The sequence below is a fragment of the Balaenoptera physalus genome (assembly GCF_965194825.1).
Source record: "Balaenoptera physalus genome assembly, chromosome: 16".
In the NCBI taxonomy this organism is placed as follows: domain Eukaryota; kingdom Metazoa; phylum Chordata; class Mammalia; order Artiodactyla; family Balaenopteridae; genus Balaenoptera; species Balaenoptera physalus.
In genome coordinates, this window is record NC_138898.1 from 54,778,523 (window position 1) to 54,806,259 (window position 27,737).

The 27,737-nt window shown below is 54.6% G+C and overlaps 1 protein-coding gene across 6 annotated transcripts in view; it reads right to left on the reverse strand.

The window, feature by feature from the left end:
• Nucleotides 1-5,272: 5,272 nt before the first annotated feature.
• Nucleotides 5,273-27,737, reverse strand: part of TFAP4 (transcription factor AP-4) — a 33,593-nt gene continuing 11,128 nt past the window's right edge. For 2 of the 6 annotated variants that reach the window (XM_082428767.1, XM_082428766.1), the window contains exons 2-7: nt 9,449-9,614; nt 9,240-9,338; nt 8,667-8,837; nt 7,923-8,063; nt 7,125-7,280; nt 5,273-6,315 (exon numbers count right to left, since the gene is read on the reverse strand). In XM_082428767.1, coding sequence (XP_082284893.1) covers nt 6,109-6,315; nt 7,125-7,280; nt 7,923-8,063; nt 8,667-8,837; nt 9,240-9,338; nt 9,449-9,523 — 849 coding nt within the window. In that variant the 5' untranslated portion in view covers nt 9,524-9,614 and the 3' untranslated portion in view covers nt 5,273-6,108. Of the gene's footprint in view, nt 6,316-7,124; nt 7,281-7,922; nt 8,064-8,666; nt 8,838-9,239; nt 9,339-9,448; nt 9,615-17,245; nt 17,778-27,737 lie in introns of those variants that run through there. The other 4 variants (XM_082428762.1, XM_082428763.1, XM_082428765.1 and 1 more) reach the window with 4 other exon arrangements.

Below are 27,737 nucleotides of genomic sequence, written 5' to 3' on the forward strand. Positions count from 1 at the left end.
AGATTTCATTTCTTCTGAAGTAGCCCTCACTGAGAGAACCTTCCCATTTACCTCAGAAATTAGAGGCTGTCTACCTTAGAAGGACCCAAATTCATACCCAGTGCAGGAATCCCCCCCCACAATAGCTCTGACAGAGACCTCTGTTTGAATACCTCCAGTGACAGGGAACTCACTACCAGAGAACACTAACTCTGCTGTTTTGAATACGAGGTGAGGCCCACAACCAGCCACAGTGCTCCAGATCTCCTCCTCACCTGCCACCGCACCTTCCCACAGGAAGCCAGGGACACGCACCACGAGAGTCCCCTAGAGAATGGAGACCGCCTCTCCCCTGATCTCAAACATGCAGCCCCCCACTAACCCTCTGCGCCGTCCACCCCAGACAATTCCTTCTCCCTACAAGGGAACACATTTTCATCAATTCTCTTTCCGAATTTTCAGAGCATCCTCTCTATCTCCCACAGGAGGGGAGGCAACGTGAGGCAGACAACGCATCTCTGGAATGTGTACAGCACCGCAGCCTTCTCCAATCACTTTGCCGTCTCCTCTTGAACTTGATCCTGAGGCTGCCACGGAACCTGTGACCTAGGCCCCCTAATTCAGGAAACTCTGCAGCTGTCACTCCTAGCTCCTTTTCAATACCAGGGGTGTGGTGGGGGAAGAGCCGGTTTGGGGAGCTCATTCCTTCCTACAGCTGCCAGATTCAGGGCCCAACCTGCCCCCCAGCCCCCAGTCCTACCCCTCCTCTCAGCCAGCACACGCTCACGTCAATCAACACCAGAAGCTGCAACTCAGCAGGGCAAGAGGAGAGAGGGGACCAAGGCAGGGGATGGCACTAACCTCACCCCTAGCGCAGGACCTGCAGGGCAAGGGAGGCACACAGAACTCCAGAGAGAGGGAAAAAGACAAATGCCACAAGGATGGTAGCATCCAGGAAAGCACAGAGAGGCAACCGGATAAAGAAGGGCCCATGGGATGGGCTCGGGTGGGATAGGGGAGAGCCAGAGACCTCAAAGTCTGAGGCTAAGGACAGCGTGGCCAGCCAGCTCCAAGAGGCGGCTGGAGGATTTGCATGTGCTTTATGTACTGGTCTGAGGACAGTTAACCAACCGCTAAGGTGGCCAAGGTCACAGGAACCCCCCTCCCCCCCCACCCCTTTCCACTAGACAACCCTTCAAACATCTCACAGAGCTGGTGCGAATGCCCTGCTGCCAGGGACGCCCCGAAATCAGGGCAACAAGCAGCATTTATTTATCATAACCCACCCTGTGCCAGGAAAGCATAAAGATGGCTCCCAAATATCCATAAAGTACACCAAGAAAGCAATAATTGGACGTAACAGGAGATGAAAACCACACAAAGGCAGGCACACAAAATGGAGCCATTTGTAAGGCTTATACAAAAGCAAACGGCACTACAAACGTAAGTCCTCCCATGTGTGTAACTTGATCACTTGCCAATTCACAGTGTCCTTAAAATAAGAACAAGCCAACTGTTCGGGAGAAGTGAAATTATTTCTGCTGCTGAGACTCAACAGGAATTTCTTCTGAGGATCTTCACAAAGAGGACACGGTGTAATGTAATGATCCTTGAGATCAGAGCAGACATACATTTCCCATGAGATTTAATCCCTAACAAAAACCTTAAAATAGGGTGGGGGAGGCCACCAGGAACCAAGAATGCCTAGCCCCCTCCCGAAGAAACCATCACCAAAGAGAGTCACATGCTTAGAATGTCCCTCCACGGCCACACTGGTGGCAGAATCAATAGCCTAGCACAATCTATTTGGGGGACAACATCTACTAAAATATATTCATAATAACCATTAAGTTGGAAGCAACCTAAATGTCCATTGTTAGGTGACTGGCTAAACAAATTTGTGGTATGTTCATACAATGCAATATTCTTAGCAATAAAAATGAACAAACTGCTAATATACACAAAACCATACATGAATCTCAAAAAATATTGAGAAGCCAGACAAAAAGAGTATATATACTGTATGATTTGTATGAAGATCTAAAATAAGCAAAACTAGGGAGTTCCCTGGTGGTCTAGTGGTTATTAGGCTTCAGCACTTTCACTGCTGTGTCCTGGAGTTCATCCTTGGTCAGGGAACTGAGATCCTGCAAGCTGTGTGGCACGACCAAAATTTAAAAATAAATAAATTAATTAAATAGACAAAACTAATCTATAGTGATAGAAATTAAAACTGTGGGGAATTCTCTGATGATCCAGTGGTTAGGACTCTGCGCTTTCACTGCAGAGGGTGCAGGTTCCATCCCTTGTCGGGAAACTAAGATCCCGCATGCCTCGCTGTGTGGCCAAAAATAAATAAATAAATAAAACTGGTGAGATTCCACTCTACACCTACCGAATTTGTTGAAAAAAAAAAAAAACTGAAAAATATAATGATCTGACAATATCAAGTGCTGATGAGGTTGCACAGCAACTCCAATTCTCAAACACTGCTGCTGCAAAATGGTACAGAGCAACTGTACACACACATACATGAGAGCACGTAAAACTGTAAAATCTGAATAAGCCCTGCGGTGGGCACTAACAGCGATTACCTGGTTTCCATGTCATACATTAGGCAAACAAGACGCTAGCACGGGGAGAGGCGGGGTGAAGGGTGCAGGGGGCCTCCCTGTACATTTCTATACTTCCAAATATTAAGTTTTAAGAAGCAAACCACTTGAGGGCTTGGTGGGGTGCCGGCTACACGGGTGTATATTCAATTTGTGAAAATTCACGGAGCTAAACACTTCAGTTATGAGCCCTCTTCTGAGTGTACTTTATACGGTACTTCAATAAAAAGGCTTTTAAGACAGGTTTTGTTGAACTTTGCATTGATCGTGGCTCTCCTAGACCCCTTCCCATCACAAAAAATAAAGTCCAAGCTTCTTAGCGTGGCTTGGAAGTCCTCTACGATCCGGTTCCCACATGGTCTCCACTTCTTCCTCCTCCCAGGCCAGTGTCCGCACTGCCCGTAGGATACCGTGCCCTTTCCGACCCCCTGGACTGGCTCCCACGTGCCCCTGACGCCCGGACCCGCGGCCGTACCCACGGAGGTGTAGCCAGAGCAAGATACACACAGGGCTCCCAGACTCGGCAGGAAGAAAAGAATGAGATACTTCGTGGGTAGTTTCTTGCATTCATCACCTGCGTGGAAATGGCAACGTTTCAGACACTGCGGGTTAAAAGGAAACGTGCTGTTAAAATTAATGTCTCTTGTTCCTTTCTGACCGCGGCCTCTAGACCGTCGTAAGTCACGTGTGCAACGCGCCGGACTTCCGCCGGGCAGCGCAGGCGCCACCACCCGTGGCCGCGTCCTCGGAGCCCGCGGGTGCAAGGAAAAGCCGGCGAGCGCCTCCACGCGGAAGACACGCAGGAACCGCGGGTTCGCGGCGTTTGCGTGCGGAGCGTGCGTGAGAGCGCGCGGGGCGGGGCCGAGCCTGGGCCAGAGGAGCTTGCAGTCGGGAGCGCGCGAGATGGCCTGAGGCACCAAGGAGCATGCGCACCGAGGGGCGGGGCGGAGCGAGTCCGGGAAGAGGCGGGACGGAGGCCGCGCCCCTGATTCTCGCCGCCTGCTGGTGAGACCGCCTACGGCCGCTGGGCGCGCCACGACAGGTCTGGGCTTGGGGTATTCCCCTGGCCCCGCCCCTGAGCCGCGCCTCTGGCCTATAGGAACTGCGTAGTTCCACAGACACCGGAAGGAGGCGGAGCCTCCGCCTTGCTGGGCCAGACATCCCGGTTCCATAGCGCCCTCTATTGACCCTCTCAGGAGCTGCCTGGAACCCGTCGGATGCGCCTTGCACCTGGCCAAAAGGGGTCGCTCTGCTGGCCTTGGGAAGAGGCGTCCCCGCCCAGATCCTAGCGAAGAGGCTTCCCTCAAACACGCATTTATGTAAATATATCTAAATATATCCCAAAAGAGAAAACTACAGTAATAATGCTAAGTGAAAGAAGCCAGACTCAAAAAGCTAAATATGTAATGTCATATACTGTAAATGAATATATTTATAGTATATGACATTTTGAAAAAGGCAAAACTATAGGAATCATAGGAATAGATTGGTCGGTGGTTGCCAGGGGCTGGGTGGACCACAAAGGGACATAGGGGAACACAAGGATGAAGAAACTATATCTTGATTATGGTGATGGTTACACATTTGTCAAAACTCCCACAAGCAAAAACTAAAAAGTGAATTTTTACCGAAGTTAAATTACACTTTAATTTCTTTAAACACTAAAAAACAAAAAGCAGATTGGTGGTTATCAGGGGCTCAGAGAAGGGAGGAATGGGGAGAGACTGATTAATGGATAAGGGGTTCATTTTGGAATGAGAAATGTTTTGGAACTAGATAGAGGTGATGGTTGCACAGCATATTAATGTAGTAAATGCTACTGAATTGTTCCCTTCTAAATGCTTAATTTTAAGTTATGTGAATTTCACTTTAAAAAAAGTATTAAAAGTTCTAAGAAAAAAGAAAAAATGCAGGCTCCTGCCTGCCTTTCTATTCAACAAATTCCTGTCTGGAGGCATTCATTGTGGGGTGAGATGTGAATCAGCTATTCTTCCTCTCTGGCCTCAGTCCCCATGTACCTGTCATGTACCTGAGGAAAAGCAGGTCAAGAGGGACACATTATAAAGCAATCTCTGGTCATGGAGGATGAAGGAATTTAAAGGACCACCCCCTTACCAATTAAGATGTAATGTCCTTGTGCCATTATGATTCTCAACTTTCAGAAGAGAAAACTGAGTCTCAAAGATCAAGTGGTTTGCCGAAGGTGGATCTGATCACCAGCAGACCAACCCCAGGACCTGAGCTCTTAAGCACCGCACCATAAGGGAGTGCTCACTTCTCTTCTGTAGATGAGGATACTGAAGTTCCAAGAGGTTACACGAGCCGAGGAAGTTGCAAAGCCTAGGGATCAATCAGGACCACTGAGCATCTTGTGTCCTTTCTCTAGGAGACAGGAACCTATGGCTTGGTTGTTCATTCTCTCCTTGCCTCCCACCAAGGAGGAGTTGGGAGCCACTCACCTCACCCCCAACACCATCTCTCATCTTTGCAGAATCCCCAGAGTAAACCCAGGGAATCTAAGGATGCCAATTTCTCATCATAACACCACACATAAGTTGGGGGAGTCATCACGCTCACCCACATCCAATCCCCTCCAGTGGGCCCAGAGAACACCCCCTACGCTACCCCAGGAAGCCTTCGCCAGCTCCTCATGACAGCACACATCCAGGAGACACAGAATCTAAAAAACAAAGTACAAACTTTATTTTGTTTCTTTATAAAGGCACAGTAGCCTCTTGGTTTTTTCCCCCCACTTTCTTAACAAAATATAATAGCTTCTCCTTGAACACAAAGACCTCAAAATTGTAAAAAAAAAAAAACAAAAAAAAAAACAAAACTAAAACCAAAAAAGAACCAACAACAAACAAAACAAAAAGAGAAAGACAAAGACTTTTTTGGGGTGTAAGATGGGAAACCTGGAGGGAGAGGTGGGGGCCGGACAGTGGTGGAGAGTGGCGATTCCTAGTGCTGAGACAGGGAGGGGAGGGAAGAAGGGCAGCAGCAAACCCCAACCGAGAAGCAACGGAGACCCCCGGACCCCGAGAGCCCCGACCCAGCCAGACCCCCAACCCATGTAAGTGCTTAAAGAAGAAAGAACACCAAAAAGAGGAGGGAAGGGGGAATTAAAAACTGACAGTCGTAGGGCTGGCTCTGGGGAGGGCAGAAATACCTTGGGGTTTTGTTTGATTTTCCCTGTTCTTAAAAACATGTTTCAATGAAAAAATGCTTTTTGGCGGAGAGAGGCCAGGCACCTCCGTGTCCGCTTCCCCAGCCTCCGGGGCCGAGGCCCAGCCCCAGGTGTCCCGGTGCTGCCACGCGCTCCTGCCGCCCCAGCCCCGGACCTCGGGTTGGGTGGCTTCACTCAAAGGTCGATTTACAGTATTGAAAAAGAGGTCATAAAAGAGACCCAAATGATGCCGTAATTTTGTAAAAATTCCTCACTCGTTCACCCTCATCTCTCCCAGTTGCTGCCCCGCCCCCTCCAGCCCCCAGAAGGGAGAGGAGGGCTGGGGGGTGGTCAGGGAAGCCCCCCGTTCCCCACTGGCTCCTCCCGGCTCTGGTCCATGGCGTCGCTGTCCGAGGCCTCCGAATCGGAGGCGGTGTCGGAGGCGTGGGCCTCGGGGCAGCTGCGGACCGGCTTCACGATGACGGCTCGACGCTGCTCCTCCTCCTGTTCCTGCCTTTCCTGGGTGCCCTCGATGTGCTGGATCGCCTGGGGGAGAGGCTGCCATGAGGATGGCAGGGCCATGTGGACAGCCACCATCTCCCCCACCACCCACACCCCCCCCCCAGAAAGGTCCAGAAGTAAGCCTGGCAAAGCAGGGGCAGCCTGCCAGAGTCAGGGGAAACAAACTTCAGAAGCCCTCTGCTGAGCTGAAAACGACTTGGAGGGGAGACAGTGCCCAGCTGCGTGAAGTCACGAGCGTCTTACGCTCATTTATATATTTCAAAGTCTGCTTGTTGGCTTATGGAAGGCCTCTGTTATAAATTTTATTATTCAATTTGTCGGGTTTACGTGCAACTCAGGTTCTGGGGGGTTGATGGCCTTTTTTCTGTTTGGGCGTTTTGGGTTAATTGTTTCTTTCTTTGCAATGTTGTTGGGCCTCCCAAGAGGTCTCTGCCCCAGGCTGGGCACAATAGTGACTTCAGGTTGACCTTCAGAGCTGACAGTGAAGCCAGGCTTCACTGTCACCCAACCGGTCACTGCCACCTCCACCCCCCATCCCAGGTCCTGGACCAACCCAAGAGCTGGATGCAGGAACTCTGAAAGCAGCGGGCTCTGGGAATAAAGGACCCCCCTCAGCAAATGCCACGTGGAGAGAAAGAATGGGGTCTTCCGGGCCATCCAGTCCCCCCTTTCTGCCCCTCACCCCAGATGCAGAGATGGAGACCCATCTGGCTTCCAGACTTCCTCCCCACAAAGCTCAAGCTCTGTCCCAATCCCCTCCAGTCGCCCACTTTCTAATCTCCCCACAAAGGGCCCATTCCCAGAGGACGACCCCCCATGCGTTGCCCCCTCCCCAAGCCAGGTACCTGCACAATGGTGTCCAGATTTTGCCGGGATGTTGAAACAGAGTTGATGACCGAGGAGGGGCCCATGGTGACGACATTGATGTGGTGGGAGGGAGGGGGTGCTGGCGCCGGCACGATCACCGTGGGGTGGTGGGTAGGGGCCGGAGTGGGCAGGAGCTGCAAGACAGAGGCCCTCAGTCTTTCTGCGAAGGTTCTGGGAGCTGCCCCTTCCCTTCTGTCCGCCACAGAGGGTATGGGACGGCCCTCCAAAACCATCTCCCTCTGCCCACTGCCTGGTGAGCCTCCACCGATCACCCCAGCCCATCGGCCTCCTTCACTCGCTGGGGGCTGTCCAGTTTGTGACCCCTCCCACCCCTCTTATTTTAAGAATGAAGAAAAGGTGGCCTGGAGAGGGGCTTTAGGCTGTCTAAGACTGCATGGCCCTTCCCTCTCCAGAGCCAAGCCAGCACTTCACATCTAACAAATACAGTGATGGTCGGGAGTTCAGACTGAATTTAGATGGCCAAGGTTCAAATCCTTGCCCCAAACTGCTGAGGATCTTGGGTGTGTTACTGAACTTTTCTGTGCCTCCAGTTCCTTGTCAGTAAACAGGAGTAAAAACAGCTCAGGCCTCAAAGGGCTACAACAAGGATTCAATGTAATAATGTATGCAAGACACCTGGAAGCCAGGAACATCTGCATTACCATGATTTAGGCCCGGGGTCCACCCTGCTAGACACTCAGAGGCACCAACGTTGAGTCTGAGAGCCCTGGCCCCGGCCCAGGCCCAAACTGCCCCTCCAGGCACCTCCTGCTCACCTGGGTCCGCAGGTGTTGCTGTTCCCGCTCCAGCTTCTCCTGGTGCAGCAGCCGCACCTGCTCCTGCTGCTGTTGCAGCTGCACCTGCTGTGCGATCACCTTGAGCTTTTCCGGGTACATGTGGGCCTCCAGCGAGCGCACCTGGGGGTGGAACGGCAGGCTCAGGGGTAGGGCCCGGGCCACACCCTGGCGCCTCCCCCAGCTCGGGGCCCACAGACTGCTGAGGTCGGCCTCCCTGCCACCCTCGGGGTGGAGACCAAAGTCCTGACTGTAGCCAGCCAGGCCCGCCCTGACTCTGCTCCCCTCCCGTGCAGCCCCCCTCATGCCATGCTCCCTCCCTGCCTGCCTCCAGCCCCAGGCCTTTGCCCATGCTGTTCTCTCTGCCTGGAGCACCCTTCTCCCCTCTCTGCCTGGTCAGCGGTGAGACTCGCCCTCCCACCCTCAGCTCAGGTCACTTCCACAGAGAAGCTATGGGGCGGCCCATCTGGAACCAGCCCAGGTCCCCCTCCTGATGCCCACCCATCCGGTGTGGCCTTTATCACAGCTGCATGATTACGATGTGAGAGCCTTTGACTCATCTCTCCCCAGGCAGACAGTGACGCCCAAGGACTGGGACCTCTCTGCTTTGCTCCCCACTGGACACCCCTCTCCTAGGCCTGGCACAAAGCAGGAGCTCCCGTAAATAACAGGAGGAAAGGAAGAGAGCTGGACAGCATCCCCCGCCTGCCAGCCCACCCGCCTCACCTGCTCCTCCAGCATCATGCGCACCGAGCGCTCCTTGTCCAGCTGCTGCCGCAGCTCGATCATCTCCCGCCGCAGGTCCTCCGCCTTTTCGTCCTCCCAGATGTCTGGCGAGCCGATGCCCTCATCCTTGTCCTCTGCCCGCCGCCGCTTGGGGGATGAGCCGCTCAGCTCCTGAGGACCCCAAGGGGTCGGTGAGTGTGCTGTGACACTGCATACACCACAACCACCACCACCGGGAGTGGGGGTGGGGAGCTCCATCGCAGCCCCCCAAAGCTGTCAAACCCAGGTGCACCGGCACTGGGGAGCCCCAGTGTGCAAATCCACCAGACAGCCAAGGCTGGGAAAGGAGGCAGAATGGACTTGCTTCCCAAAAGTCACCCAGTTCCTTCCAGAGCCCACTCCACTGCACTTGACCCTGGCTAAATCAGGGCCTGGGCAGGAAGACAAGTGCCAGAAGTAGGCAGGTCAGTGGGGAAGAAAGGACCCACAGCCACATCACAGTCCCAAGCCAGTGGTTGGGCCCGGACACGCCCATGCCAGTGAGAGGGAGCCAGGAGGAGGGCAGGGCGCTACCTGGATAAAGCGCTTGAGCTGTGTGTTCTGCTGCAGGAGCCTGGTCTTCTCCTGCTCCAGGGAGAAGATGTATTCCGCCGTCTGCTGGAGAATGGCTGCCTGAGGGCAGGAGGGACAGACAAATCAGGGACCCTGGCTGACAGTGTTTTCCGAATCTCCCTGCTCCAGCCCACCACCTCCTCCAAGAAGTCCTCCCGGCGCTTGCCCACCTTGCTGAGTTTCTCTCCATCTGTGTGGGGGATGAGGGTCTTGAGGGACTGGAAGCCCGCGTTGATGCTCTGCATGCGCCTCCGCTCGTTGCTGTTAGCAATCTCCCGCCGAATCCGCCGCTCCTGGTCCCGCTGAGTCTCAGGGGTCAATGGAATGTTGGCAAGGCTGTGGGGAGGACAGGGACAGGCTCAGGCTGGGCGCCCTCCATGCCCTGCCCCCAGTGGCCCCTGTCTTTACAATTCATCTCCAGAGGGGCCTAAGTGTAACAGGCATCCCTCCCACTACAGAAGATACCAGCTCTGTCTAATGCTTACACCCCCAGTAGATCAGGGGGCTGATGGAGTAGCGTGCTCTGGGATGCCTGGGTGTCAAAATAAGCGTGCAGACATCAGGTCCCAAGCCCAGTGTCTGGCCAGCATGTCTGAGTGGGGCCCAGAAACCCACATGGCTAAGAATCCCTGTGATTCTGATGCAGGTGGCCTCAGGTGATAATCAGAGACACCTGCTCTTGGGATACCTCTGAGCTCCTTGCTATGCACCTGGACCCCCTCCTCCAAGGTCGCAGGCTTGAGGACTGAGGGAGATGTCCCTCCTCCCTTCCCATCCCCACAGCCACAAGCTACTACATAAGCCCCCAGCCCGGCCCCAGACCCTGGGCTAAGGCTTCAAAGACAAGACAGGTACCACTCACTCCAGGAAGAGGACCCGGCCAACCTCCCCTGGGGACAGTTCTCCCTGAAGCCCACCCATCCCAAAAGGCAGGCCCACCCTGTGCCAGAGAATCGAGGCTCCCAGCATGCAGTAGGCGATGTTATTGCATATTATGTGATTGCATCTTGCAGGAGCGGCAGCCAGTGGGGTGAGAGAGAAGGCAGCAAGCGGTAGGGGGCGAGGCTGCCGGCCGAGAGGCATTGGCAGGAGGCAGAGACGGCAGCGGGGCCTGTGGGCCCAACGCCACTGCTCCCGAGAGGTGGGCCTGTGTGTGGCCTGGAGGAGGCATGCTCCCCTTCCAGGCCCTCTCCTGCAACTCCCCCGCCCCTGGACTGATGGCTTCCAGATGCTGGGCTCCCAGAAGAGGCCACCGGCCCCACCCAAAGCCACAGCCCTGGCTTCTTCCTGAGGGGCCCTCCTGGGGTGACCTGGTCCAGGCCTGGGCCAAGAGAGCTCACACCTCTGGGTCTAGGAGAATGGGGAAAGGATTCTGGGCAGCCTTGATCCATTGGTGGGGGAGGCTGGGCTCAAAGAGGTAGGTGCCCAGGCCCCCATGCCCATCCCTAGGCAAAAAGGAGTTTGCTTGGAAACGTAGGAGGGGAGCACATCTGCAACAGCTAGAGACAACCGAGGCCTTGCTGGCGTGCCAGCCTGCCCCACCTGTCCCCCCTCAGCTCCCTGAGGGACCCTAAACTCGCTCTTGCCCCCTCCTGGGTCTCTGCCTCCTCTCCCCACAGAGAGGGCGGTCAGCTGGGGGTGGGCTGGGAGCAGGCTCCACATCAGCCGCTGCTGGGGGTCTGAAGCCCTGTCCTGCACCAGCACCCCCAGCGTCTCCCTGGGACCCTCCCCAAGATACAGTTCCCTCACAGCACCGGAAAGGGGGCCCACGACCCCCATTTACAAATGAGACTTAGGGCTCAGAGTGGGAGGGACACAGTTTTAGGGTCAGACAGCCGGGCATCTGGCTCCCCCACTTCTGGGCCAGGGGCACCTCCCTTCTGTCAGTTTCCCTGCCCCTACAGTGGGGGTGATGGTGAAAAGGGGAGGATGCAGGTCAGAGACCTGATAAGCAGTGGCTTGCCTACCCCTTTGCAGGCGGGCGGGAGGGGGGGGCGTGGATCAGAACTGAGTCCAGGCTCCTGGGTCTGGCAGTGCCCTCCAGACCCTCTGCAGCAGGTGGATTAAAGACATGGGGAGGGGGGACTTCCCTCGTGGTCCAGTGGTTGAGACTCTGCACTTCCACTGCATGGGGCACGGGTTTGATCCCTGGTCGGGGAACTAGGATCCCACATGCCACACAGCGCAGCCAAAAAAAAAAAAAACTGTAAAGACACGGGGAGAAATATCCCTAGGAAGCCAAGCCACTGAGTGACTGAGACCTGTCTGGGAGCTTCGCCATCCCTGCCCCAGAGAGATACAGGGAGAGACCGCCCCCCCCACCACTCACCCCACCCCTGGGCACTCCCTGGTGATGCCCACAGGCCAGAGCTGACCAGAGTGGTAAGGGGTCAGAAAGGAGCCCCACCTCCAGCCCTGGGTCACCCTGAGTGCTGGCCCTTCCAGAAGGCCCACCTGGAGACACTAGCAACAGAGTTACTGTTTTAACCTGGCGGTCTCGTAGTTAGGACTTGGCGCTTTCACTTCGTGCGCTGGGGTTCAATCCCTGGTTGGGGAACTAAGATCCTACAAGCCGAGGGACATGGCCAAAAAAATAAAATAAAATAAAATATGAAGTCTTGAGTTCTTAATGTAATGTGCTAAGGACTCACTTTGCTGGAATTTTCTCACTGAACCATCTCAATCTTCCTCTGAGTTAAGCGGCCTTATGGCATGAGGACACTGACGCTTGGGAAGGGAACAGCTACAGTAAGTGCTGGGGCTGGGACTTGAGCCCTGATCCCAGAGCCCTGCTCTTACCCACAGGGCAGAGTGGGCTCTGCACCACCCCTCAGAGCCGGACACCCCGACAGACAGGTGACAGTCACCCCTGTGGAAAGGACTGAGCATGGGTGTGCACTGCCATCAGGTTAGCTCTTACTATCACTCACAGGACTTTTTATATTTTTCCCTGTGTGACTCCCATGGACACCCAGTTGGGTGGCTGCGTTGCAATAAGGAATCTAGGGTTCTGGGAGGGGAAGTGACATGTCCAAGGTCAGGCAGCCACACCAGGGCACCACAGGCACCTGCAGGAGCCAAAACGAATGCTCTCCTCCCCCACCCAGGTGTGGCACCCTCTACTGAGGGCTCACACATAGCCCTGCTTACCAGAGCCCTGTGTGTGGCCTCAAGAGGCAGCGCCCTGGCCCTCCTGACAAATGGTGGGACAGGACGAGGCCCAGAAGTGAAGTGACTTGCCCAAGATCACACCATGACAGCGGGCATAGCAGGGTACAGCTGCAACGCACCTCCTGCACTTCCCAGCGCCCAAGTCCCACCAACTCCCCAGGCTGAAGCCAGAACTCAACACCCACTGCCCCCTACCACTGCCGCAGCCCCACCAGCCAGCTCATCTGCCCATGAAACCTCAGCCCAGGGAAGCCAACGTTCAGCCCCTCCCTTCTCCCCAGGATGCCCACAAGCTGGGGAGACACCAAAGGAGACCACAGGACCCCAGGCCTGAAGGCCCCAGCCCAGAAGTTCCCAGAAGGAAGGGGCCTGGCGTCCAGGCAGGGAGAAAGGGCCTGCTCATCCTGGCTCTTCCGAATGTTCTATCCTGTCCCCTTTACCACCAAGTCCATCAGCCCAGGCTCCTGGTTCAGGAACCAGCTGCTGGTTAACCTAGTACAGACTTAAGTCCCAGAAAACAGACTTCACCCCAAAGCCACAGTTCCTCATAGGGACTTAGGCTGCCACCAAGACCAACTCACCTAAATAGTCCTGGAAGTTTCTTTAATAGAATGCAGACTAACCAGGGGTTCTGACGAGTGGAATCATGACCATCCAGGGGTTCCTATACAGGATGGCTAATTAGCATTTCCAGCTGCTACTCTGCTAGATAAAGTGGATTTTTCTGCAAATGCCTGAAAGTTTCTTACATTTCTTTCTGAGTTTTGCAGAAGTAAACATGATTTACAGTAATTGTAAGGTCCTCCACCTCCTTCACATCAACTTCAGACCCCCCCAGGTGAGCAGTGAGGCCTGGTCCACAGATGCTCTCTTACTTGTCTCCCTCCCTGAGAGCCTCAGCCAGCCAGTCTCCTGGGGCTGGGCAGCCAATGGCCAAGGAACTGTTTGCGTACCAGCCTCCAGTGCCAAGACCAGAGCTGCCACCCCCCTCTACCAGGGTGCCCCCAAGACAGCCCCCCCCGGAATAATGCCCACATCCCAACCAGAGGCTCAAGGGCAGGAAGCCGACTCTTCTAGATCCGGATCTGTACCTGTCCCTCCTGCCTAGCCCAAGGGCAAACTGGTATCCCCTAATCCCCACACCCCCCTGCCCGGCTCCAGCCTCAAATTAGCCACTGAGAACTCTCATTTCACACTGCCCCGAAGTCACTCAATGTCTACACAGTCAGAGGTGGGAAAGCCCACGCAGGGTTTCTCCCATACCCCAAAAGGAGGACAGGAGGAAGATGACCCTCTCATCAAGGATGCCCAAGGCCCCCATCCTTCTCTCTGCTGCAGGTACTGAAGCAGCCCGGGGCCCTCGCCCATCCCCACTGCTTCTATCCATACACCCTGCCCTCAGTCCCAGAACAAACCATGTCCAGGTTGTTCCCATCAGAAACACCCCCTCCCCACAGCTTCTCCAGCCCCTCAGAGGGAGCCCTGCACTGGGTTCAAGTGGAAACTCCAGCCCTGACACTTACTAGCTGTGGAACCCCAAGCTTAGCCACTTCGTCTCTCAAAGCCTCAGTTTCCCCATCTATAAAACAGGGGAATACGGCCTCACTTCATAGGGTCGTGGTGAAGTTTAAAAGAGATGGAGGAAAAAAAAAAAAGGGAGACAGATTGAGGATAACAGGATGCCTTGTTTTTTCAGAGTTTGTACCCAGGATCCCAGGAGAACCCATGGCTCTAAGGAAACTGACTTGTCCTGTAGCACCATGAGACTTCTAGCTCTTAGAACAGGAGCAAGTTCTCGTTTATCGTGGTGTCCTCAATCCCAGCACAAAGTAGGTGCCTCGTAAATACCAGATCAGGGACCCAACACACTCCAAAGTCCCTAATTGTTCTCTAACTCCTTCTGAGGGGAGCTGGTCTCTTTCCCCCCTATGGCAGGCAGTAGGTAAACTCTTTAAGACCACCGTGCTCCTGCTTCTAAGAATCTGAGTGCCACTTAATAGCTACCAGGCACTTTCCACACACGTAGCCAAACTTCACAGGTGCTCCATTTTACGGAGGCTGAGAGCAGTTAGGCAACATGTCCAAAACCACACAGCTTATGTGCGTGCCGCTGTACGGTACCATCCCCTCTGGGAGACTGAGGAGAGAAGCAGGGAGCTCTGCTAGTCACTGAGGGATGGAGCAAAGTCCACCAGCCTGAGAAGCGAGTATATCCAGCCAGAAGGCCCCGCCCAACCCACACTCAATCCTACCTCACCCGGCAGCTCCTCCTGAAAATGAAAAAACCCAGAGGCCCCAAATCCACACCCAGTGCATGGGCTGACAACTGTCTCACAGCTGGACAAGCTAAGTAGTCCCCGTGCCCAACCCTGGGGCACTTGGTCCCTAAGGGACTGCTGGACTCCTCTGAAGGGGGGGCTTGGAAGAGGAACAGGTCAAGCCGGAGTCCTAGGGGGCCCAGAGAGGACACAGCCAAGGCCCAGGCCTGGCAGCCAGAGGGTCCTATGGTACCAAGCCTGCCTGGGATCAGGCCCAGAATGTCCACTCCAGCATCTGGGGCAGCTCAACCCACCTCCTCACTGCCCAGGCCCCCTCTGAGCAATCAGCAGCTCAGGGTAAGAGCAGGGCTCTGGGATCAGAGTTCAAGTCCCAGCCCCACCACTTGCCCTACCTGTTCCTTCCCAAACCTATCCTCCGCCCACACAGAAATCATAAAGCCACTTTACTCAGAGGAAGATTGTGACAATTCAGTGAGAAAAATCTCACAAAACGAATCCCTACAATGCATTATGTGCTCCAGAATTTTTTTTTTTTTTTTTTCTTTTCACTTATTACAGCTAAGCCCTCCAGGTGATCCTTAGGGAAGGGCCAACACTCAGGGTGGTGCTGCTGACTGCCCACCACCTTGAACTTAAGAGTAGTTAAGGGACTTCCCTGGTGGCGCAGTGGTTAAGAATCCGCCTGCTAATGCAGGGGACACGGGTTCGAGCCTTGGTCCGGGAAGATCCCACATGCCACGGAACAACTAAGCCCGTGCGCCACAACTACGTAGCTTGCGCTCTAGAGCCTGCAAGCCACAACTACTGAGCCCTCGTGCCACAACTACTGAAGCCCGCGTGCCTAGAGCCCGTGCTCCGCAACAAGAGAAGCCACCACAATGAGAAGCCCGCGCACTGCAACGAAGAGTACCCCCGCTCACCGCAACTAGAAAAAGCCCGCACGCAGCAATGAAGACCCAATGCGGCCAAAAATAAAATAAATAAATAAATTAAAAAAAAAAAAAAAAGAGTAGTTAAGGTGGTAGCCCTGGTGTGTGCGGGGGATGGGGGGGTGTGTGGAGGGGTGTATACGTGTGCAGCAACCTTCCCCCAACCTGGTTTCTGCAGCCCCTGGTGTCGACCAGCCTGGGCCACACCGCCTGCGGCTCCTCCTCCCTCAATCCCCGCCTTGCCTGCCCAGAACCGCAGAGCACGTGGCCCCAGCCCTGGGGAGCCATTTCGCTCCTAAAGTAGCACGGCAGGAAAGGGGCCACAGGTCCCAAACTTGGACCCGCAGAGAACAACCCACGCAGTATCGCCGTCCCACAGGTTGTGTTCAATATGCAGATGCCCAGGCCCTTCTCCTAGCGATCGGAATTGCGGGCGTGTGCATTTTAACAACTGTCCAGGGCGATTCCGCTAACCCATAACTCTGCGGTAAAGGGTAGATCTGGAGCAACCCGGGCCAAACTAAGAAAGTGCCTCCTGGGGAAGGCTACGGATCTCGGACCACCCATCCACCCACCCACCCAGCCTCACGGACAACCGGACGCTTTCGGTTTATGGCTGGGGGGAGGGGCACGAGACCGGAAAGTTTGCATTGGAGACCCACGTGCGGCGGGCAGCGGCCTGGTGAGGCTAGGGGCGACCTCTGATGCCCCCTCCCCAAAAAGCCCCGCACCCGGCCTGCCTCGCCCATCCCGCCCGCGGGGTCAGAGCTTTGTGCGGGTAAAGCGTGGCCCAGGCGCGCCTACAACTCCCACAATGCCGCACCGACGCGGCGCGGAGAACTACTGCTCCCGCGAGGCGGCGCGCTGAGGTCCGCCTACTCCAAGAGGGCTGCAGAGTCACGTCCAGGCCTCGCTAGTAAACAGCGCCCGGGCGCGGGCGGCAAGCTAGCGAGTGGCCGCCAACGTGCCCGGGTCCACGGCGCTCCCGGCGGGCCGCGCCGGCCCCTCGGGTCCCGCCCACTCCCGCACCCCGACTCCAGCACGCCCCCCCGACCCCGCTGCAGCCGCTCCCTGCAAACACTCACACCACCCGGCTCCCCGCTCGCCCCCCCGCGCTCGGAGCCGCGGCTTAGCTGCATTGTAGCCGTCCGCCCCGCGGCCCCACGCGCGCCCCGGGCCCCCCAGACCCCCTTGCAGGGGGCGCCCAGAGAGAGCGATGAAGGAGGGAGAGGAAGGAAGCCGCCGCGGGAGGGGGGAGGAGGAAGCGAGGGGGGGAAAGCCACCAGCACCAAGCATGGCCGGGACTGCTGCAGAACCACGTGGGTCTGTTTGCAATTTACAAACGTCGCGACTCGCCCGCCTGCAGCGGACAAAAGTGACCGGGGCCGCCCGGGGCCCCCACGTTCCGAGGGAGGAGGGTCCCTGAGCGGCCCAAGCCTGGCGCGCAGGGCTGCAGCCACCCCGGCGGCTAAGAAAGGCGAGAGGGTCCGCGGCGCGGGCCATGCGTGCGCACACGCGCGCCCGCCGGGGCGGACTAGCCGGGGGCTGCAATCGTGGGAAGGGGGTGAGGGGGAGGAGGAGTACACACCTACAGAGCCCTCCTATCACTTCTTTCTCTGTTTTCCTGAAATGTTGCAAAGAGGGCACCTTCTGAGTGGGCACCATGAAATACTCCATAGCGATCGGCCCCCCTCCTCTGCACAAGCCAGGTCCCGCGGTCCGCCGGAGAATACAAGATGGAAATCCGAATCAAAGGGCAGCGCCGGACGGAGGTGCAGAATCGGCCGGTCCCAGATGCTGGCTGCGGCGGCGGCGAGGGGAGGGAGGCGGGCGGGAGGGGCGGGAGGGAGGTCTCTCCGGCCTGCCTCCCCGGGCGTGTGTATATGTGTGTGTGTGTGTGTGTGTGTGTGTGTGTGTGTTTGCAGCTGATCAGATGTCTGTTTCAAGGCGGGAAACAGCTGGTGAAAACTCAGCACTCCCCCGGCCTCCTTCCGCGGAGTAAGGAATTGCATGTAAACAAAGGACTATTTGCAGCGCCCCCCAGGGCGGCGCGAGGCCCGGGCGAGAGGGGCGCTGGCCCCCGGGGGCGAGTGGTGGCCAGGGTCTGCGCGCCTCCCCACCAGCTCCGGGTGCGGGGGCCGCGGGCGGGCTTGAAGGGCGCGGCGTGAATGAAGCGAGCTGCGGCCGAGCTACATGCGCCACTATGGGTGATGAGGTCCATCAGCTGACAGGTTGGCAAGCGTAGCAAAAAAAAAAAAAAAAAAAAAAAGGCCAGCCACAGCGAGGAAACCCAGCCCGCGCGCCCGGGGTCCGGCGGGGACTGCTCCGTGCAGGGTCTGCGCGCTTGGCGGCCGTCGGGGTGCGGGGGTGCGGGGGTGCGCAGCTGGGCCCGGCGAAGGCGAAGGCGGCCTGAGGTGCTGCTCTGGGCTTTTTTCTTCTTCGGTTGCAACTGCACAGAGAGGAGCTGCTCTGGCGCGCTCCCTCCGAGCCCAGGGCCCCCTGGAAACTTGCGTCATAGCCACCGCTTCCCACATGTAACTTGGGGCCGACTTCAGAGGCCGGCCAGCCCCCTCCCTCACTCGCTCCCTGCCTAGCTGCCCGCCACTGCCCGCCCGGCCTGGGCTCCGGAGCCTGGGAATCCCAGAGCCGGGGAGGGGAGGGCAAAGGGGGGCGCGCCGGGCGCCTCGGATCCTGGGGCTGCCTTAGGAAGCAGGGGCCCCGGCGGGGAGGGAAGGGTGGAGGCGGGCCAGGACAGCAGCGGCCCCGGAGGCGGGCTGCCAGCGCGGCTGGGAGGTTTGGTGGATGCTACCGGGTCGCTTCCTATCGCCCCTCGCTTTACCCCTCCGCTGGGAGGCTGGACAGCAGGAGGCACGCCCTAGCTTGGCCTGGGCAGGCGAAGGCTGCATCTTCCCATTCCGGGCGAAGCCAGTGCGAGACTTACTCCCCCGCCAGGGTGCGCTCTCTACTAGGGGTGAAGGCCTGGAGCGGGTGAGGGAGGGACGCCTTGGCTGCGAGCTTCCGTCCGCCCTTCCCGCGTCCCCTCCCCTGGCTCCTGGAGGTTGGCCCCCGGCTCAGGAAGACCGCGCTTGCCTTGGAATGTCCTCCCTCCTGCCCACCGCCTTTCCCAATCCCATCCGCCTTCCAGGTTCCGCCCAAATCGCGCCTCCTAATTGAAATACTGCTACTTATAACAAGGATTACTGTTATTATTAGGAAATGTTATTGTTATTAGATATTCGGAGCACCTTGTAGATGCCTGGCAGTTTTGCGTGAATATTTTCCAATCCTTAAAGTAAGCTGTCAGGCTGTTTCTGTAAGTACAGATCCTGGACCGTGTAACATCGCAGTCCCTGGAGACTTCACTGTGGGGACAGGAAGGATGACATCTGGGGACAACATAGGATACAGGGCCACATAACTGTGTACACTGAGCAGCGTCCATAGTGCCTGGGTGAATGAATGAACGAGAGCTGGGAGAAGTGTGCCCACCCTTCGCTCTGTCTTCTACGGAAATGCCTTGACCCAGCCTGAGCCCGGTTCCTGCGAGCGCACTGTCACTCAGGCTGGCCTCCCCATTTCTGCCAAAGGCGTCCTCTCATCTAGAGCCCTCTGCTGTCTCAGATGCACAAACCCCCACCCCCCTGGCTCAGCTGCTCCTGCCCCAAGGCCTGAAATATCATCACTGCCCCCACTGCTCCCACCGCCCCACTCCAACACTCTCCCATCACTAACCCGCTTCACGGCAGTAGCACCAGAAGTCCCCAGAGTCCAGGCCGTTTTCCATTCCCAGGAGGCTCTGTACACCCCTTAGTCTGATCCCTTCCCAACTCCTAATTCGGTCCACTGTGCCCTCTGGAGCCCTCAAAGGGTGTTCAGCAAAATCCCCTTTATCCTTGGTCCCTGACTTTGCCCCTAACCTTCTTGCTCTAAGTTAGGTGTCAGCAAACTTTTTCTATAAAGGGCGTGTAAAAGTTATTTGCATGTGGAATCTAAAATATGACACAAGTGACCATATCTAAGAAACAGAAACACACTCACAGACATAGAGAATAGACTTGTGGTTGCCAAAGGAGCGGGGGTGGGGAGGGAATGACTGAGAGTTTGGGATTAGGAGATGCAAACTATTATATATAGGATGGATAAACAACAAGGTCCTACTGTATAGCACAGGCAACTATATTCAATATCCTGTGATAAACCATAATGGAAAAGAATATGAAATATATATATATAACTGAATCACTGTTGTACAGCAAAATTAACTCATTGTAAATCAACTGTACTTCAATAAAAATTTTTTTTTAATATTTGTATTAGCTTCCTATTGCTACTTTTACAAATTACCACAAACTTAGTGACTTAAAACAACACAAGGGAATTCCCTGGCTGTCCAGTGGTTAGGACTCGGTGCTTTAACTGCCATGGGCCAGGGTTCAATCCCTGGTCGGGGAACTAAGATCCCGAAAGCTGCGCAGTGCAGCCAATTTAAAAAAAAATTATTCTCTGGAGGTCAGAAGTCCAAATGGGTTGTATTTGTCTGAAATCAAGGTGTCAGCAGGGCTGCACTCCTTCTGAAGGCTCTAGGGGAGAATCCATTTCCTCACCTTTTCCAACTTGTAGAGCCTGCCCACATTTCTTGGCTCCTGGCCCCTTCCTTCATCTTCAGAGTGCATCACTCCAACTTCTTTGGTCATCACATCTCCTTCTCTGACTCTGACCCCCCACCCACCCTTGTATGATGACCTTGGGCCCAAGCAGATAATCCAGAATAATTTCCCCATCTCAAGATTCTTAACTTAATTATATCTTCAAAGCCCCTTTTGCCATGTAAGGTAACTTATTCACAGGTTCCAGAGATTAGGACATGAACATCTTGGGGAGGTCATTTTTCTGTCTACCATACCATTCTTAGTTCATGAGCCATACAAAACCTGGCAGAGGTTACAATATGCTCCATCTATTCCACTCCTAGGTACACATCCAAAAGAATGAAAACAAGGACTCAAACAGATGATCATATACCAGTATTCACATCAGCATGATTCACAACAGCCAAGGGTGAAAACAACCTAGGGTCCATCAATGGATAAATGGATAAACAAAATGTGGTCTATTCAAACAAGGGAACATTATTCAGCCTTAAAAAGGAATGAAGTTCTGGGACTTCCTGGGCGCAGTGGTTAAGATTCCGTGCTCCCAATGCAGGGGTCCCGGGTTCCTTCCCTGGTCAGGGAACTAGATCCCACATGCATGCCACAACTAAGATTTCCCTGCCGCAACTAAGGAGCCTGCCACAACTAAGACCCGGCACAACCAAATAAATAAATAAATAATAAATTTTTTTTAAAAAAGGAATGAAGTTCTGATATATACTATAGCATGGCTGAACCTTGAAAACACGATGCTAAGTGAAAAAAGCCAGATACAAAAAGTCACATGTTGTATGATTCCACTTACATGAAATATCTAATAGGCAAATTCATTGAGACAGAAAGTAGATTAGAGGTTACCAAGGGCTGGGGGGAGGGGAGATGGAGAGTTATTGCTTAATGGGTATGGAGTTTCTGTTTCGGGTGATGGAAACTTTTGGAAATAGTGGTGATGGTTGCACAACACTGTGAATGTAATTAATGCAACTGAATTGTGCACTTTAAAATGGCAAATTTTATATGTTTTTGACCACAATAAAAAAAAAAGTTTTTAAAAAATGGTCAGTGGGGGACTTTCCTGGTGGTCCAGTGGCTAAGACTCTGCACTCCCAATGCAGGGGGCCCAGGTTTGATCCCTGGTCAGGGAATTAGATCCCACATGCCACAACTAAGAGCTCCCATGCTGCAACTAAAAGATCTCACATGCCACAACTAAAAAGATCCCACGTGCCACAACTAAGACCCGGTGCAGCCAAATAAATAATTTTCTTTTTTTTTTAAGTATAAAAAAAATGGTCAGTGGGCTGGATTTGAGCCGTGGGCTGTAGTTTGCCTGACCCCATTGATCCGGGGGTTGCTGCAAGCCCCTTATCTTCTCACTTTGCTCCTTTGCCAGCTTACATTTCACAGCCCACCAATATAATCATCTTGCATGCATGCTCCCTTGTGAGTCTAACCCCCACCTGCCTTGCCCCAGCCCTGCCCCCTGGAGCTGAACAGCGCTAGGAGAAGGAAATCCCACCATCTCACTTTTAAATGCCAGAACAAGATCCTCATTTGTGCAGCTGGCGATCCCTTCATGTTGCCCTGGTCCATCCTCCCTCCCTCCCAAAGGCTCCCGTCACCACCTCTGCCTCCCTCCTTGTACCTGAAATCTGCCTCCTAACCTGTGTCTGGATGCGTGTCCGCGCTCTGTCCGTGCACGGAGAAACCTTCCGTGTGAATTCTTCAAAGATGTCTCTCCAGCGGCTGTCCCCCCCACCCCCGCCCCCGCATCCTTACCTCGTGCCCTCTACTGGGTCGTTCCCACACCGAGAACAAGCTGTCTTTATTCCCATTTAAAAACAATAACAAAAGGGAATTCCCTGGCGATCCAGTGTTTGAGACGACACGCTTTCACTGACAAGGGCGCAGGTTCGATCCTGGTCTGGGAACTAAGATCCCACAAGCCCCTCGGCACGGCCAAAAAAAAAAAGCACAATCATACATCCCCTTCCTGCTACCACTCTTATGGTACTCTCCTTGACTGCAAAATTCCCTGTCCCAGAAGTGGGTACCTATGCTCACTCTCCCATCCTGCTCACTTCATCTGGAGCCAGGACTCCATGAAAACTGCTCTCACTGGTGACTCCAAGGAGCTCTGTTTTCTGTCTTCACTGTATCTGATCTTTTTTTTTTAGTTCCCCAACCAGGGATTAAACCCGGGCCCCTAGCAGTGGAAGCTCGGAATCCTAACCACTGGACCACCAGGGAGTTTCCTACCTGACCTTCTTGAAGTTCTTTTCTGCTTGGCATCCGAGATATCCCAGGGCCACAGTCCTCAGACCTCTGTCTCTGTCTACACACACTCCCTGCTCTTCGGACAACAGACTTCCAGAAAGGACTTGAGGCCATGCAGTGTGATTCAGAATCTAGGTTCTGCCCGAACCCCAGCTCCAGGTGTTATCAGGGTGACTGTGGGCGAGTTCCTTGACCTGACTCAGCTTCCTGGTCTGTAAAACACAGGCCGTATAGCACCTAGCTTGCAGGCTGTCACGAGAAGTCGCCGACACACCTGGCACGTCGTAGCATTAATAAGTGGTATTTCCTATTATCACTGGTACTGAGTTGCCACGGGCAGCAGTGGCCAGAGGCATCTGAGTGGGCCCAGGGAGAATGAAAGGGTTTGGTGATGTGCAGGGGAGGGACACAGGAGAAGCCAAGCTTTCCCCCTTCCCTGCTCAAACTTGTCACAGTGATGGGACTTCCCTGGTGGCCCAGTGGTTAAGAATTCACCTTCTAATGCAGGCGGCATGGGTTCGATCCCTGGTCGGGGAACTAAGATTGCATGTGCTGTGTGGTGCAGCCAAAAAATTTTTTTAAAAAAACAAAAAAACCAAAACCTTGTCACAGTGAAAGGAAGCAGGCGTGTTGTAAGGTTCTTTTCTGTTGAATGTGGGGCTCCCCTCTTTTACAGTAAAGACACTCCCAGATAGGATCCGATGGTGTGAAAATCAGCCTGCAGACAGTTTGCCCTTTAAAAGGGGAGTCTCTGTGAAGACTGTCATCAAATAACTGCCCGTGGATGATCGGTGTTAGAAATGCAGATTATCATGCACTGAGTTGGCAGAGAGCCGGCCCACCCGCAGCAGGACTCTGGGGCTGGAGACCCTGTTCAGACACTGCTTTGGAAAGCGAGTGTGGAGAAGGGGCTGGCTCGGCCTGGGGGAAAGAGCCGGGGACAGCAGTGTGGCCTGGGACACCTGAAAACCCAGCTTTCCTTCCTCTATGTTGTCAAACCCAAGCCCAATCAGCCTCCCTCCCCAAAATTCCCCATTGCTCCCCTTTCCCCAACCCCACCCCCAAATTCCAGGTGGGAGGAGTGAATGAGAGTCAGCAGTAAGCTTTATTGATGACTGGTCTATCAAAAAAACATGGTCTATCCATCCAGTGGAGTATTACTTAGCATAAAAACAGATGAAGTACTAATACATGGCACAACGTGGATGAACCTTGACAACACGATGCTCAGTGAAAGAAGCCAGACACAAAAGGCTACATATTGTATGATTCCGTTTCTATAAAATGTCCAGAATAGGCAAATCCACAGAGGTAGAAAGTAGATTAGTGGTTGCCAAGGAATGAGGGGTAGTCAGGGGGAAACGGGGAGTGGGTACTAGTGGGTATGGGGTTTCTTTTGGGGGGTGATAAAAATGTTCTCAAATTGATTGTGGTGATGGTTACAAAACTGATTGTACCAAAAAAACCCACTTAATTTTACACTTTAGATGGGTGAATTATATGGTATGTGAATTATATCTAATAAAGCTGTTATGTTGGGTTTTTTTGTTTTGTTTTTGTTTTTGTCTTTGGCTGCGCTGGGTCTTCATTGCTGCGTGCTGGCTTTCTCTAGTTGCAGCGAGCAGGGGCTACTCTTCGTTGCGGTGCGCGGGCTTCTCATTGTGTTGGCTTTTCTTGTTGCGGAGCACAGGCTCTAGGCTCGCGGGGCTTCAGTAGTTGTGGCTCGTGGGCTCTAGAGCGCAGGCTCAGTAGTTGTGGTGCCTGGGCTTAGTTGCTCCGTGGCATGTGGGATCTTTCCGGACCAGGGCTGGGACACACACCCCCTGCATTGGCAGGCGGATTCTTAACCACTGCACCACCAGGGAAGCCCAAATAAAGCTGTTAGGTTAAAAACAGCTTTATTGACCCTAAAGATGTCCAGAAGTCCCGGGAGCCCCAGAAATCAAAGGGATCCCCTACAGCAGAGGGTTCCAGAGCTTCTTTCTTCAGCCAAAGTGGGATCTGGCTGCCCTGATGGTGCGATCAGCACTGTCCTTCTCAGAACACACCTGCCTTCCTCTGAGGCTGGCTGGAGGTTCAGGTGAGAGATGGGAACCCTGAGAATGTGGATTTAAACTGCAGCCAGGAAGACTGTCAGCACAGAGGCCGAGGCAGGTTTCCACTCTACATAGCACCCATAGGGAGGGGGGATGCATTTTTCTCAGTTTTAAACTTTTATCCTACATGTGTGTCAAGAATACTCTTCTTCTCCTTGGACAGATGATGTATTCATTTCCTGCTTCTGTGTAACAAATTTCCATAAATTTATTGGCTTGAAACAGCACAGTTTATCATCGCCAGGTGTGGCATGGCTGGGCTCTCGGCTCAGAGTCCTGCCGGGTGAAATCGAGGTGTCAGCGGGGCTGCAATCTCATCAGGGGCTAGGATGACCTTCCAAAGTCACTGTTTGTTGGCAGGATTCAGTTCCTTGCAGCTGTAGGACTGACGTCCCGTTGTCTTGTGGACTGTCAGCTCCTGGAGACCATCCTCAGGACCTTGTCCCGTGGCCCCACCATCTGAGGAACAGAGAGGGTCCCACAGGTTGATTCCCTCTCTCGCTTTGAATCTCTCTAATTTCCTCTTCCACAAGCAGCTGGAGAAAACTCTGCTTTTAAAGGTCTTGTGTGCTTAGGTCAGGCCCACCTGGATAATCTACCTCAAGGGCAACTGTGCCATATAACATAACCTAATCACGGGAGTGATGCCATAGTCACAGGTTCCGCCCACACTCAAGGGGAAGGAGTATACGAGGGCAAAGGTCATTGGGGGTCATTGGAGAATTCTGCTACCGCCGAGATGGAACCATGAAGGAGAAGCACAGAAAGTTAAGGAACGTCCCTCAGGATGTACAGAGAATTGGAAATGGAGCCTGAAGAAGAATCTAGGGCCCCAACCCTAAATTGAGGCTTTATCCTCTACACAAATATGCCAGGAGTGGTGGATGGAAGGACCAGATGGCCTTTAGGGCCCCCGTTGACCTCTAAGGCTCCAGCATACTCTGGTGCATATGGGGAACCCCAGCCTGCTTGAGGGGGGGCAGGGTGGTGGGGGGTCGTGGATACCAGCCATTGGAGCAGGGATGAGGCCCCATGCAAGCAAAAAGCCCCTGCCTGGGAGAGGATCCTGAATGCTCCCAGGAAGGCAGAATGCGGGTCAGACGCTTCTGTTGTGGATTGGAGCAAACCCCAATATCCCCCAATGCCCTGGTCCCCTTTCTTACCCTAGTCACAGGGAGACCACTGGGCCGACAAGGCTGGGGTCCCCCAACCACTAGGGGGAGCCTGGCACGCATGATGCTTTTTTGCAAGCTGAGCCTGAGCACACTGGGGGAACCCAAGGCAGGTACTGGGGTGGAAGGACTGACCGCCCAACTCCCCACACCCCCGAGGCCCTGCAGATCCTGGGGCACCAGGCTTGTCAAGGTGCCCGAAGGCCCTGACCTCTGGATGCCCGCTTCCTTCTAACAGCCCGATCTGGTTCACTTTGCTCATAAGCGAGCCCTTGGAAAGGGGACTGGAGTCCACCTGTGGCGTGTCCCCCATTCCCCCCTTTAGTCCTGCCCCCCATGTTTCCAGACCTGACACTGCAGCCCATGGCGGGGGAGCTCCTGCCTTCTCCTCTCCTCTTCCTCCACCAGCCTGCCCTGTCTTGGGTCCCCCCAGGGAAATGCCTCTCTGATTTTCAACACATGGACAAGGAGGAACCAGGCCATCTGCTTCGATTGGGTGCATCCCACTGAGTTTTATAAAAACTCAGTGAGGGAATTCCCCAGAAGTCCAGTGGTTAGGACTTGGCACTCCCACTGCCGTGGCCCGTGTTCAATCCCTGGTCGGGGAACTAAGATCCCGCAAGCCACTGGGTGTGGCAAAAAAACCAAAAAACAAAAACAAAAACAACAACTCAGCGAATGGCCACCCTGGCTGGACTTTCAGTTTTAGACAGAAATGGCTGTGTGACCACTTCCTCAGTTGATTGTAAGCTGACAAGGCGGTTATAACAATCCCACCAGGCAGCCCAGTAGCCTGGGGCACAGCATAGCAGTAAAGGGGGACCTAATGATGCCCAGCCTGGGCTCTTTAACCAGGGGTGCAGGGGGAAGGGGAGGACAGAGCTTCTGGTCAACATAAAAAGAGAGTAAGTCAGCCAAGGCACCAAGGGGGTGTGGCTGGATAGGACGAAGGGTCAGCAGAGGCGCCACGAGAAATCGGGAGGGAGCATTTGGGGTTCAGGAGAAAGGCAGGAAGGAGAGGAATCGGGAAGAGGAAAGCTGGGGAGCTGCCGAGCTCGAGAGGTTGTCCAGTGTGCCTCTGGGCAGCGGGCTCTCCTCCCACTGGAGGAGTGGACGGGGGCGGGGAGACAAGGCGGGATGTCCAGTCCCATTTGAGGATGGAAAAGTGTGGGCTGGGACCAGCCAGGCCAGGGGAGGGACACAGGCCTTCTCTGATGAGAAAGCAGACCTGGGTGGGCTGTGACGGGGGAGGCTGCCAGGAAATGGGAGTAGCTCTCCCTGAGGAGGGGAGCTCAGAACCCTAGCGTGTCAGGAGGCACGTGGGCACGAGAGGTCTGGGCCACTGTGTGCCAGATGCTGCTCTGGTGGCTTTACCTGCATTCCGCATTTTATCCTCACTACAGGCCCCTAAGTCCTGTTATACCCTGGGGACTTGTCAAGGTCACCTGACCAGTCTGTGCCAGCACCTGGCTCCTTCAACAGCCTGTGCTGCTGCCCCTAGAATAGCCTCCAGGCTGAGAGCTCCCCTGGTCCCGGTGGCCTGGCCCTGCCCAGGTATGGCCAGGTGCAAGAAGGGAGCTGAGGGATGTGGAGGGAGAAAACCCTGTCTGCTGAAATGGCAAGGTCAAGTTCACGGTGATATGGAACCCATGTTCTGTGGTTGACTGTCAGTGCCCAGACAGCCAAGGGAAGGAGCAACTCCTAGGGGTCAGGGAAGGCTTTGGATTCAAGTTTGGGCAGACAGGGAGGAAGGAGGTGAGAGAAGCTCTCCAGAAGGCAACCTGACTGGTGCAAAGGACAGTTTCAGGACGGCTTTCTCCTCCCTTGACACCTCCGGACCTTGCACCAATTTGCGGCTGTGCTGCTCCCGCCAGCACACTGGG